Source organism: Stegostoma tigrinum, chromosome 34, assembly GCF_030684315.1.
Source record: "Stegostoma tigrinum isolate sSteTig4 chromosome 34, sSteTig4.hap1, whole genome shotgun sequence".
NCBI classification, from domain to species: domain Eukaryota; kingdom Metazoa; phylum Chordata; class Chondrichthyes; order Orectolobiformes; family Stegostomatidae; genus Stegostoma; species Stegostoma tigrinum.
The window spans coordinates 26,738,169-26,752,337 of NC_081387.1; the positions used below are offsets into that span (position 1 = coordinate 26,738,169).

Below are 14,169 nucleotides of genomic sequence, written 5' to 3' on the forward strand. Positions count from 1 at the left end.
GCTGGGGAGGGCTCAGAAGAGATTTACCAGGAAGTTGCTGGGAATGAAGCGTTTGAATTATAAGTAGAGGCTGGATAATCTGGGACTTTTCTCACTGGGGCGAAGGCGATTGATGGGTGACCTTAAGGAAGTTTTTAAAATAATAAGTAGTGTAGATAAATCAGAATGGTGAGTGTCTTTTCCCTAGGGAGGGGGGATTTCCAGACTAGGGGGTACAGTAGCTCAGTGGTTAGCACTGCAGCCTCACAGCACCAGGGACCCAGGTTTGATCCCACCCTCGGGTGACTGTGCAGAGTTTGCACGTTTTCTCCGTGTTTGCGTGGGTTTCCTTCAAGTGTTCCGGTTTCCTCCCACAGCCCAAAGATGTGCAGGTTAGATGGTTTGGCCATACTGAATTGCCCACACATCTGTAGGTTAGGTGGACTAGCCATGGGCAATGCAGGGCTACAGAGATGGGATGGGGCGTGGGTCTGGGCAGGATGCTTTTCATTTGTGTGGACTCCATGAGCTGAATGGCCTGCTTCCACACAGTAATGGATTCTATAGTGGGTATAATTTTAAGGTGAGAGGAGAAAAATTTTAAAAAGACACGAGGGGACTTTTTTTTTGCCCAGCGAGTGCTTCGTGTGTGGAATAATTTTCCAGGGGAAATAGTGGATGTGTGTATAGTTGCAACATTTAAGAGACATTTGGATAAGTACATGAATAGGAAAGGTTTGGAGGGATATGGGCCAGGAGCAGGCAGGTGGGGCTAGTTTAGTTTGGGATTATGATTGGCATGGGCTGGTTGGACCGAAGGGTCTGTTTCCGTGCTGTGTGACTATATATAAGTGTGAGGCTACAGTCATGAAGGTGCATTTATTTAATATGTTAATTTGTAATATGGAAGCATTGATAGTATTGGGGCTGGCCAGGCCTGAAAGCAGCGTAAAACGGCTGGGAAGATTTTTAGCTGAAGCAGTAGTTTGTTTAGTTTGACATTTAAACTTCAACTATGAGCTGTGGTAATCGCAGTGTCTGGCGCTGGAATACATCCAAGGTACAAGATTAATGCAGTCCACAACAGGGCCGTGCACTCAAAACAGAAAGGGTGGTGTTGAGTAGCTGCTGCCTCTGTTTGTACAGAAATAGATGGATAAGGAACGTCTTTGAGGATGCTGATTGAAAATCCTATACTACGTTTGTTCAAAGTCTGGGATTCAGCCCAGGGTAGGAAGGAAGGGCACAATGCGGAGGTGTTCTGCAAAGCGGTCCCCAAGCCTCCACTTATCCCAGGCCCCAAGATGACTTTCCATATTAAGCAGAGGTTCATCTGCACATCTACCAATGTGGTATACTGTATCCATTGCACCCAGTGTGGCTTCCTCTACATTGGGGAAACCAAGCGGAGGCTTGGGGACCGCTTTGCAGAACACCTCCGCTCGGTTCGCAACAAACAACTGCACCTCACAGTCCTAAACCATTTCAACTCCCCTTCCCATTCTTTAGATGACACGTCCATCATGGGCCTCCTGCAGTGCCACAATGATGCCACCCGAAGGTTGCAGGAACAGCAACTCATATTCCGCTTGGGAACCCTGCAGCCCAATGGTATCAATGTGGACTTCACAAGCTTCAAAATCTCCCCTTCCCCCACCGCATCCCAAAACCAGCCCAGTTCGTTCCCCCCGACACTGCACCACACAACCAGCCCAGCTCTTCCCCTCGACCCAGTGCATCCCAAAACCAGCCCAGCCTGTCTCTGCCTCCCTAACCTGTTCTTCCTCTCACCCATCCCTTCCTCCCAACCCAAGCCGCACCTTCATTTCCTACCTACTAACCTCATTCCACCTCCTTGACATGTCCGTCCTCCCTGGACTGCCCTATCCCCTCCCTACCTCCCCACCTATACTCTCCCCTCCACCTATCTTCTTTTCTCTCCATCTTCGGTCCACCTCCCCCTCTCTCCCTATTTATTCCAGAACCCTCTCCCCATCCCCCTCTCTGATGAAGGGTCTAGGCCCGAAACGTCAGCTTTTGTGCTTGAGATGCTGCTGGGCCTGCTGTGTTCATCCAGCTTCACACTTTACTATCGGGAATGATGGCTGGATATGAGGGGAAATGTGAATAATGTAGAGATGATAGAATTTGTGGTTAGCACTGCTGCCTCACAGCATCGGGGACTTAAATTTGATCCCACCCTCGGACAACTGTCTGTGCAAAGTTTGTACGTACTCCCCATGTCTGCATGGGTTTCCTCTCACACTGCAAAGGTGTGCAGGTGAGGGTGGGATTGGCCATGCTAAATTGTCCCATAGTGCCCAGGGATGTGCGGGTTAGGGTGGGATTGGCCGTGCTAAATTGTCCCATGGTGCCCAGGGATGTGCAGGTTAGGGTGGGATTGGCCGTGCTAAATTGTCCCGTAGTGCCCAGGGATGTGCAGGTTAGGGTGGATTGGCCGTGCTAAATTGCCCCATAGTGCCCAGGGATGTGCAGGTTAGGGTGGGATTGGCTGTGCTAAATTGTCCCATAGTGCCCAGGGATGTGCAGGTTAGGGTGGATTGGCCGTGCTAAATTGTCCCATAGTGCCCAGGGATGTGCAGGTTAGGGTGGATTGGCCGTGCTAAATTGTCCCATAGTGCCCAGGGATGTGCAGGTTAGGGTGGGTTGGCCGTGCTAAATTGTCCCATAGTGCCCAGGGATGTGCAGGCTAAGGTGGACTGGCCGTGCTAAATTGTCCCATAGTGCCCAGGGATGTGCGGGTTAGGGTGGGTTGGCCGTGCTAAATTGTCCCATAGTGCCCAGGGATGTGCGGGTTAGGGTGGATTGGCCGTGCTAAATTGTCCCATAGTGCCCAGGGATGTGCAGGTTAGGGTGGATTGGCAAACTAAATGCCCCGTGATGTCCAGGATGTGCATACCATTTGGATTAGCTGTGTGAAATAGAGGGTCACACGGATAGGGCAGGGTGTTTACATCTGGGTGGGATGTTCTTCGGAAGACGGGTTTGTACTCTGGGCTGAATGACCTGCTTCCACACTGCAGGGATTCTATGAATCCAAATGTTAAGAATATCGACGTATCACTCCTGGGTTGTCTGGGAATTATTTGGTGCATACAGGAAATGACTTTCCAATAAAAGAGGGAATAAACAGCTGCCACCATAAACTAATGTTAGATGACCTCCAGGTCTCCTCCCTGCCTGAATTACAGGTACCGCAACAGGAGAAGATTTGAGGATGAAGAATCTGCCGGGACTGTGGAGTCTTGCATTAATATCCGGAAGCATGGGACCAATATTGGAAAGAGCAAATGAGGAAGTACAACCGATGGATCGAAGGGAGACTTTAAGGACTATGGGCTTTATTTGCTCTGTCAGATGGGACATGTTACACCGGGGGGAATAGACGATGATAATGCATAGCTTGTGGTCGATTTCGGTAAGGGACATTAAGTGTGTGCGGTGTTCTACAGGCAGCCTGTTGAATGTGTGTCAGAAAAGGTGTTAAAATGACAGTTTTATGCACTTTTGGAGTCTTTTGTTCCCCTCCCCATGTTCAGTGGACTACAGAGAAGGGGGTGGGAAATAGTGTGTAGATATTATGAATATGTAGGGGTGCCAGTAATATCATTACATGTCTGTTTTCACCGCACTCCTACCACCCCCACCTCCGAGAAGCGGGAGGGAGGATGGGAGGGGGGACAGAGAGGAGGGGGAGAGAGGGAGAGTTGGGAGTCGGGAAAGGGGGTTGCGGTGTGTCAGTGAGCTGCTCCTTGTGCAGTTTGTATTGGATTGTTCCGCAGTTACCAGCAGAGGGACTCCTCAATGCGGATATTACAGAGCAGGAAGCTCCCTCCCACCACCCCCTGTCTCTCTCTCTCTGTCCTCACGCCGGCCTGGGCCGAGGGAGTCTATTCTACCCGGGGAGCTGCGGCCAGGACAAGAAGGTTCGTAACCTCGCCCTGGCTGGGGGCTGGGGGCTGGGGGCTGGGGACAGAGACAGAGACAGAGCCAGAGCTGCATTTAGCGGCAGCAGAGGGAGCAAGAAAGAGCCATGTGTCATTTTATAAAAGTGATACTGGTGAGGGATTGGGGGGAGTCTCAGAGTGGGGCAGGGACAGAGGGAGGGGAGTAGGGGATGGCAGGGACAGAGGGAGGGGAGTAGGGGGTGGCAGGGACAGAGGAAGGGAGGAATGAGAGGATGGGCAGGGGAGAGGGAAGAGAGAGAGATGGTGGGGGTTGTCGGGGAGAGAGTGATCCAGGCGCTCCCGTGCTGGGAGGGCCTGCCTCCCCCACCCCGAGCCTCGGGTTAATCCACCGCCGCTCTTGTACCACCCAGTCCCGGGCTCTGAGCTGACCCTCTCCCGCTCAGTACCAGCACCGCTGGCTGGGGCTTTAGCTTTCATTTACCTTATTGCACCCTTTTTTTTGCTGCTTTGATTTTGCTTATTGCGCCTTGCTGGCCCTGGGAGGTGAGTGTATCTCTACCTCTTAATTCCCTGCCTGTCTGTGCCCTGAGAGCTGATGCAACCGGCTGTAACTTTGCAGCACATGCTAAAATACTTTATCAAGCTGTGGGTCTGCTTCTTTCACATCTGTCTGCAGAACACCACCCGCTCCCTCCCCCTCCTTCTTTATTTTCTTCCCAGCCCCTGATTGCCCCTCGGGCTGAATGCCTTGTTGGGAGAGTCAGTCCCATTTGCTGGTCACAGATTTCCTCACCTAAATACCATCCATGTTGTATACTGTTTTTGTTGTTTGCAGTACAGATGCTCATCTGCAGTCATTTGCTCCTCTTTAAACAGCTGCATGGATGGTGGAACCTGGAACCCCCAGACTTTCTAGGCTCAAACTGCCAACAGGTCCCCCACCCCCATCATCCCCACTTTGTACTTTTATAAATATTTCTATCATTTTACTTAAATTAAGGAGGGATTTGAACCCTAGTCGCTAGTGCATTTGGATTTTCAATCCAGTGAAATTACCACCAAGCCACCATCTCTATCTCTCTCTCTCTCTCTCTATCCTCCTTCCCCCCCACCCGCCCCAAAACATGCGTATTAAACACAGCAGGCCGGGCAGTATCAGAGGAGCAGGAAAGCTGACGTTTCAGGTTTACACCCTTCATCTGATGCTGCCTGGCCTGCTGTGTGTTCCTCCAGCTCCACGCTCTGTTATCCCATTTTGAAATGCTGTTGGCGGTGGAGCAGTATTTATTTTCTAATGAACCTGCTCAAGGATGTTGACTTAGACATGCATTGCCAGGCTCAAGAGCAGCTTCTTCCCCACTGTCAGTCTGAACAAACTCCTCAAATTGCAAATTTAATGTTGACTCCACCCTTTGTGCACCTTCTTAACTTTGCATTCCTTGCTCTGGATGTGAGTTTGCTCGCTGAGCTGGAAGGTTAGTTTTCAGACATTTTGTCACTTTTTTTTAATTTGAAAAAATATACTTTATTCATAGAATGTACAAAAAATAAAACATTTATACACCTACTCAGTCATGCAAGGCACTCCGGGTTACCCAGGGGGTACGTACACCAACTAAAGGCAAAAACAAAACAGAGAAAAAAAAAACAAATCAAAGAAAATACCGCGGCAGTCGTCACCCCGCACAGTCCCCGTTGGCCCTCTGACCAGTTGGGGAAGGCGCCAGCTGGGCCCAGTTACCAGATAGGGTTCTTTTCCCTTTTCTGGATGAGGGGGCTCATACGGTGGTCTTTCCCCACCGCGCCCTGGCGGCGGCTGCCCCAAACTTTAGTGCGTCCCTCAGCACGTAGCCCTGGACCTTGGAGTGCGCCAGTCTGCACCACTCGGTCGGGGTCAGTTCTTTCAGCTGGCAGACCAGCAAGTTGCGGGCAGACCAAAGAGCGTCTTTCACCGCATTGATGGTCCTCCAGGCGCAGTTGACATTGGTCTCGGTGTGCGTCCCCGGAAACAGCCCGTAGAGCACGGAGTCCCGGGTCACGGAGCTGCTCGGGACGAACCTCGACAAATACCACTGCATCCCCCTCCAGACCTCTTGCGCGTAGGCACACTCCAGAAGGAGGTGATCAACAGTCTCGTCCCCTCCGCAGCCACCTCGAGGGCAGCGTGCGGTGGCGCAGAGATTCCGGGCATGCCTAAAGGATCTCACTGGCAGAGCCCCTCTCACCGCCAGCCAAGCAATGTCCTTGTGCTTGTTTGAAAGTTCTGGCGATGAGGCATTCTGCCAAACGACTTTGGCAGTCTGCATGGGGAACCACACGACGGGATCCACCCTCTCCTTTTCCCGAAGGGCCCTAAGGATACTACGTGCTGACCACTGCCTGACGGCCTTGTGGTCAAAGGTGTTTCCTTTCAAAAATTTCTCCACGAAGGACAGGTGGTACGGGACGGTCCAACTACTCGGAGCGTTCCACGGCAACGAGGCCAGGCCCATCCTTCGCAACACCGGGGACAGGTGGAACCTCAGTAAGTAGTGACACTTGGTGTTTGCGTACTGAGGATCTACGCACAGCTTGATGCAGCCGCACACAAAGGTAGCCGTCAGGGCAAGGGTGGCGTTCGGTACGCCCTTTCCCCCATTTTCCAGGTCTTTGTACATGGTGTCCCTGCGGACCCGGTCCATCCTCGACCCCCAAATGAAGTGGAAGATGGCCCGGGTGACCGCAGCGGCGCAGGTCCAGGGAATAGGCCAGGCCTGCGCCACATACAACAGTACCGAAAGCCCCTCGCACCTGACAACCAGGTTCTTACGCGCGATGGAGGGGGACCGGAGCGTCCACCTGCCCAGCTTCTGCTTCAATTTGGTGATATGCTCCTCCCAAGTCTTAGTGCACGCCCCAGCTCCACCAAACCAAACACCCGGCACCTTCAGGTCGTCTGTCCTGACGGTGAAGGGGATGAAGGAGCAGTCGTCCCAGTTCCCGAAGAACATGACCTCGCTCTTACCCCTATTGACTTTGGCACCCGAGGCCAGTTCAAACTGGCCGCAGATGTCCAATAGTCTACTCACCGACCGACGATCGGTGCAGAAGACGGCGACGTCGTCCATGTACAGGGAGGTCTTGACCTGAAGGTCTCCGCTGCCTGGGATAGTCACGCCCTTCAGGCTCACGTCCTTCCTGATGGAGGCAGCGAAGGGCTCCACACAGCCCACGAACAAGGCAGGAGAGAGCGGGCAGCCCTGCCTGACTCCAGATCTAACAGGAAAACTGTCTGATTCCCACCCGTTGATCGAGACTGCGCTAACGATGTTGGCGTAGAGCAGCCGGATCCAATTGCGGATGCCCTCCCCGAACCCCAATTTGGAGAGGACGTCCCTCATGTAAGCATGAGAGACCCTGTCGAAGGCCTTCTCCTGGTCCAGGCTGACGAGGCAGGTGTCCACCCGCCTGTCCTGCACGTAGGCGATCGTATCCCTGATGAGCGCGAGGCTCTCAGCGATCTTCCTGCCCGGCACAGCACAGGTTTGGACAGGGTGAATCACCGACTCCAGGACAGACCTGACCCGGTTGGCTATGGCCTTGGCCAGGATTTTGTAGTCCACGTTCAAAAGTGAAATGGGACGCCAATTCTTAATTTCTTCCCTCCCTCCCCCCCCCCCCTTCCTCTTGTAAATGAGGGTGATGATGCCCTTCCTCATGGACTTGCACATTTCCCCTGCCCGAAGTGCACTATCGTACACCTCCAGCAGGTCCTGGCCAACCAGGTCCCACAGAGTGGAATACAGCTCGACCGGTAAGCCGTCGCTCCCGGGAGTCTTACTCCCCTCCAAGAACTTAAGGGCTCTGGTCAGCTCGTCCAGGGATATCGGCCGGTCCAGCCACTCCCTCGTGCCGTCGTCTAAGACCTCCGTGATAGACGACAGGAACGACTTGGAGGCCGTGCTGTCCGTGGGCTTCGTGTCGTACAGTCCGGCATAGAAGGATCTGCTGATCCTCAAAATGTCGGGCCGAGACGACGTCACCGAGCCGTCGTCCTCCTTCAGCCGGCTAAGCACAGAGCTCTCTTTGTGCACCTTCTGAAAGAAGAAACGCAAGCACGTCTCGTCCTGCTCCACGGAGCGGACCCTGGACCGAAGATTATCCTGGAGGCCTCTGCGGCGAAGAGCGAGGCTTGCTGGCCCCTCACCTCGCGGAGGTCCTCCGTGACATCGACCCCCATCAAATGCAGAAGGAGCAGGTTCTGCACCCTTTTCTGGAGTCGCGACAGCTTTCCCCGCCTCTCTCTCGCCTTCCGAACACCCTTGAGGACAAAGAACCTCTCGATGTTCTCCTTCACCGTCTCCCACCAGTCGCCCGGAGACTCAAAGAGGGTTTCACGGTTCTCCAACCGGCGTACTCCCTCTTAAGCTCCTCGACGTTCTCTGGGGTCAACAGAGTCGTGTTGAGCTTCCACGTCCCCTTGCCGGCCGGCTGGTCGTCCTGTAAGTGACAGTCGGCCAGCAGGAGGCCGTATCCCGCACTCCTGCAGAAACAGGAGGTCAGAGAAGAACACCAGCTCGACGCCGCTGGACCTGACCGAGAACGTCCGTGACACAAACAGGAAGTCTATCCTTGAGCGAATAGACCCGTCTGGCCACGACCAGATGTATCTCCGCTGCACTCCGTCTGCAGGGGTGCTGAAGACGTCGAACAGCTTGGCGTCCTTCACCGTGCCCATCAGGAATCTGGACGTGACGTCCAGTTGACTCCCCCCACCCGCTGTCCCCACGCCGGATCTTCCATCTGCATCAATGACGCAGTTGAAGTCTCCGCCTAGGATGACCAGGCCTGGATGTAGCCAGCAGGAATGGAAGCCACTGCAGGACGGCCAACTGCTCACTCCGTACCGCTGGGGCATACACGTTGATCAGCCTCAGGGGAGCGTTCCTATAGGTGATGTCAGCCACTAGGAGGCGCCCCCCCAACCACCTCCTGAACTTGAGAGATGGTGAAGTTGCGCCCCCGCAGCAGAATAGCCAGATCCAAGGAGCTACAGTCATTACCCCCGACCAGATCGAAGGCCCACAGGTCCAGGCGCCGGACCATTTCCCGTACCTGCCGAGGTGCGGTATCCCGCACTCCTGCAGAAACAGGAGGTCCGCCTTGATGGTGGTCAGGTAGGCCAACGTGGACACGCATCTTGCGGTTGACTTGACACTGCGCACATTAATGCTCACAACTCGTACCCCCATTGTGGGCAGTGACCGCAGTACCCTCCCCAAGTCCAAGGTCCAGCCCCTCCATCTGTCCCTTCGTGCCCATTGCCCGGGCTAACTGCTGGACGCTCTCTGGGCTCAGGAAACTGTCCGTGCTGCCTTCTGGATGGCATCCCCCCGTCAGGGGTGCGGAGGCAGGAGGGTCCGGCTCCAGGTCAGGCTGGGGACGTGCTGTTTCCTCCTTCCCGCCTGGAAGTTCCGGGGGGCCCTCCAGTGCTCCAGCGGCACTTGACTGGGTGTCGGAGTGAGCCTCAGGATGCCTCCCGTCACCTGGAAGCGGGGTGCTGCTTTCCTTCCCCCTCGAGACCTTTAACTTCTGCTTCGGGTGGGCCCTCTCTGAATCCCCCTCGTCAGAGGAGCTCTTATAGCCCCCCTGTAGCTGCCTCTTCCCGCCTGATGGTTGCGGTTCCTGGGCCCGTCGACGCACCTTCCTCCTCGCTTTCCGGACTGTTGTCCACTCCCCTGGGTCGCCTGTCGCCGCCTCCATTGGCTCCGGGTTGTCGGGGGGGATCAGAGCCTGCAGGGGCGCTTTACTGGCCTCGGGCCCATCCTGCGGGGCTGGGCCCTCCTGCACGGCCTGGCCCTCCTGCACATTAGTGGGGTCCTTGCTGGGCCCTGGTGCCTTCCTCTCCTCCGGGGGGGGGGGGCTGGCCCTGCATTGCCCCTGCCGGCGACCTGGGCGTAGGTGGTCCCCTGGCACGGGCATGCCCTATAGAGGTGGCCCGCTTCCCCGCAAAGGTTGCAGCTTTTCTCTCGTGGGCAATCCTTTGCAAGGTGTCCCTCCTCCCTGCAGTTCCTGCAGATGGTGGCTTTGCAGTCGGCCGCCACGTGACCTGACCTACCACAGGCATGGCAGCCTTTGGGTTGCCCTGCGTAGGTCAGGTAGCCCTTGCTCCCGCCGATCGCGAAGCTGGACGGTGGGTGTATGACATCCCCGTCTGCGCCCATCCTCAGCGTCACCTTGACCTGCCTCTTACTCGTCCAGATGCCAAAGGGGTCCATGATGTCAGTTAGGTCCCCTTCCACCTTCACATACCTTCCGAGGAAGGTCAGGACATCAACTGCTGGCACATGCGGGTTGTACATATGTACAGTCACCATACGGCCCCTCTCCGCTGGCATCACAAACAGTGGGACAGCGGTCAATACAGAGAGGGGTCCCTCACCTCCTTTCTCCTTGAAAACCTCCAGGAAGCGCTCGCAAAGCTTGGCACTCCTGAAGGTCACATCGTAAAAACCTCCTCCGGGGAAATCCTGCAGGCAGTAAATGTCCGCAGCAGCGAACCCACAACAGTCCAACAGGACCCTCTTCACGAAGAAGGTGCGGTCCACAGGTGCACCTTCATCCACCTTCTTTACGGAAACACGGATGGTGTTCCGGACCCCCTGACCTGGGGCACGAGCACTTGCCGCAGCCATCCTTGCAGATTGGCTGCTCCCCTGAACCAGCGTTAGGCCGAAGCCAGCATTAAGATACACTGGTCGCAAGGGTGCACAGCCAACCTGACGTCCTCCTTTCACCTCCAACACAGCACTCTCCTCCTCTCGGCCCACAAGAGAGTGGGTCTTTATTGTGTTCAAGATATAAGCTGCTTCACTGAGCTTGAAGGTTTGTTCCCAGACATTTCGTCACCATTCTAGGTAACGTCAACAGTGAGCCTCCGATGAAGCGCTGGTGTTATGTCCCGCTTTCTATTTGTCTGGTTAGGTTTCCTTGGGTTGGTGATGTCATTTCCTGCGTTGGTGATGTCATTTCCTGTTCTTTTTCTCAGGGGATGGTAGATTGGCTCCAAATCAATGTGTTTGTTGATGGAATTCCGGTTGGAATGCCATGCTTCTAGGAATTCTCGTGCATGTCTCTGTTTGGCTTGTCCTAGGATGGATGTGTTGTCCCAATCAAAGTGGTGTCCTTCCTCATCTGTATGTAAGGATACGAGTGATAGTGGGTCATGTCGTTTCGTGGCTAGTTGATGTTCATGTATTCTGGTGGGTAGCTTTCTGCCAGTTTGTCCAATGTAGTGTTTGGGACATAACAGCAGCGCTTCGTCGGAGGCTCACTGATGATGTTACCTAGAACGGTGACCAAACGTCTGAAAACTACCTTCTAACCTTCCAGCTCAGCGAGCAAACTCACATCCAGAACCTCAACCTGAGCTACAAATCTTCTCAAAACGTGCTATTCCTTGCTCTGTTCTATCGCCCTATGATCTTTGTAGGTTATGATGTGCCTGTATTGCACACAGAACAGAACTTTTCACTGTACTTGGGTACATAATAAATCAAATCAAATCCCCAAAGAAAGGAAGCCCCTCTGCAGCAGGTTTATGTGTACGCTGTGCATGAGATCGATCCTGAAACGGTTTGGCTTTACCATGCTGCACCATAGGTTGCTGTGTGTGTGTGTGCACGCGTCTGGAATTCCCGCTCCTTCAGAACCTTCGCTCCTTCTAAAAAGAACAAAAGCCACTTTCTCCTGGTCACCAACATCTCTTTGCACACGGCAGAATGACCTTGTTGCTTCTCTTTTGTCTCATCTATGTGAAACACCTCAGCACGGATTAACAAGGCCCTAATATTACTTGTCAGCTGGAAATATTGCTCTAAAGAACCCATCGAAGGGATCGGACGGGCTGGGTTTGTTCTTTTTTTTTGAGCAGGGACCTGATGATCATCTCTATCTCGAAGATTTGGAGGGGCAGAGATGGGAAGGGTTGGGAGGGCACTTGGTCCACTAGGGGACATAGTTTGAAGGTGGGAGTTAGGAGACAAAAAGAGGAGTTGAGAATTATTTTTGTCCAGAGGGTGGTGGGACTCGATGCCTGAACGCATGCTTGAGTTACAAACTCATGTCCCGTTTGAGTGGCATTTGGATATTCGGCTTGATTGCCGTCGCCAGGTAGAAAGCACAGGCAGAGGAGCCCATTCAGCCCTTCCAGATTGCTCCCCCGCTCAGTATGACCGTAGCCAATCATCCGACTGGGTCCCCTGTTTCTGCTTTCTCCCTGTAAGATAGGCTATGGGCCGAAAGCTGGGGGGTGGGGTGAGTGTGGACAGAGCAGTGTTGGTGCGGGTGAAGGATTAATCCCTCAATTTTGTGTGTGTGTGTGCCTCCTGCAGTTTAACCCCAGCCTGACTCAGAATGGCCCAGCCTGTGCTGTACCTCGCTCCACACCCCCACAGCTTCCAGAATGCCAAGGTGCTGGTCGCACTGGAGTACGGCCGCTCCGAACTGGGAGAGGTGGATGTCCGAGGACCAGCCGCCGGGGACACCCGCAGCCAGCTGGCGATGTCCAGGTTGCCGGCCTTGGAGGCCGACTCCAGACGCTGCCTCCAGGGAGCAGCAGCCGTGTCCCATTACCTGGCCCCTGGCAGGATGAAGGGTTCCAGCGCCAAGGAGTCTGCCTTGGTACAGCAGTGGATAAACTTGGCGGACAGCGAGATCTTTCAGCCGGCCTGTGCTTGGGTTTTCCCGGAGCTGGGCTTGATGAAGTACAACAAAAAGGTAACGGTGATCGTCTGCTTTCTGTCTTTCTGTTTTGTTTTGTTTTCCGCAATTAAACATAGAAAATAGGAGCAGCAGTAGGCCATTCGGCCCTTCTAGCCTGCTCCACCATTCGGTATGATGGTCCAACTCAGTCCCCTGTTCCTGCTTTTTCTCCCCAACACACTTTTTGATCCCTTTAGACCCAAGAACTATATCTCACCTCTTCGTGGATACATTAACTTTGGCATATCCATAAAGAGCCTTTTCAATTCCTATAGGTGCCGCATAGAAAGTATTCTATCCCAGTGAATCACAGCCTGGTCCTGGTACTGCACTGCTCTGCCCAGGGCTGTAAGAAACTACAGGGAATTGTGAGCACAGCCCAGTCTGTCACACAAACCAGCCTCCCACCCTTTGACTCCATCTACACTTCCCACTGCATCAGGAAGGCAGCCAGCATCCCACCCCGGGTTATAATCCCTTCCAACCCCTTCCATCAGGCAGTAGATACAGAAGCTTAAACCCACGTACCAGCAGGTTCAAGAACAGCTCCTTCCCCGATGTTATTACACTTCTGAATGGGCCTCTCAAATTTCAGATCTAATGTTGATCTCGCTGTTTGTGCACCTTCTCTGCAGCTTTAACTTTATATTCCTCGCTCTGTTCTATTACCCTGACATACTTTGTACGATATGGTGTGCCTGTACTGCACATACAAACTCATTTGGTAGGAATAACATACTTCTTGCAGCAGGACATCCAAGAACGGCACACCATGTTCCAAAAGTGGCCTCACCGATGTCCTGTATAACCTCGACATAATGCCCCAACACCTACACTCAGTATTCTGAACAGTGAAGGCAAGCATGCTAAAGGCCTTCTTTACCATCTTCACCCAGTGTTCGAATCGAAACCAGGCCCCGAGGGAGCAGCGCTACTCACCGAGCCACCATGCTGCCCAGTCAGGAAAGCTGTTTTCCATATGCTGTCGCTTTTTCTCTTTATCTTGTGTTTGCAAATCCCCAGCTTCCCAGGCCTGCCTTCGTCTCCTGTGTCTTTTGAATCTCATTCCTGCTTCTCCTCCTCTTCCTGAAGTCAGGATTATCGCTCCTTGTGGTGCTCTGCACCAATTCTGACTCTCTACACGTTGCTCCTCTTTGGGCACCGTCGAAGCTGCCAGCTAATTTACCCTCTGCAGACTCCTGGGCGTAACACCGTGATCACAATTAGATCAGCAATTTTGCCCGAGGTCGAGATATTAGCCCCTGTCACCGGGGAGATCTCTTCCTGATTGTACTTGAGATTTCAAGCCTTCAGTTGCTGAGGCTGTTTGAACCCCAGTGTCCTTCCCTTGAACCTCCCTGGTCCTCAACATGTGAAGAGCCTCCTTAGAAACCATCTCCTCCGTCCAACTTCTGCTCACTTACTCCCATTGTAGAGTCACACCCATCGGTCCATCTCGTCCATGTTGGCCAACCAACCAGTCCCTGGGCCCATATCCCTTTAAACCTTTGCTATTCAT

At 53.7% G+C, this 14,169-nt stretch overlaps 2 protein-coding genes across 2 annotated transcripts in view; both read left to right on the forward strand.

Moving 5' to 3' along the window:
- The window catches only part of LOC125446591 (histone H2B-like), a 267,925-nt gene that overhangs the window by 47,827 nt on the left and 205,929 nt on the right, over positions 1–14,169 (forward strand). The window lies entirely within an intron of this gene.
- Positions 3,817–14,169, forward strand: part of vars1 (valyl-tRNA synthetase 1) — a 75,409-nt gene continuing 65,056 nt past the window's right edge. Inside the window, exons 1-2 of the mRNA XM_059639719.1 lie at positions 3,817–3,926; positions 12,281–12,665. Coding sequence (XP_059495702.1) covers positions 12,303–12,665 — 363 coding nt within the window. The 5' untranslated portion in view covers positions 3,817–3,926; positions 12,281–12,302. The remainder of the gene's footprint in view (positions 3,927–12,280; positions 12,666–14,169) is intronic.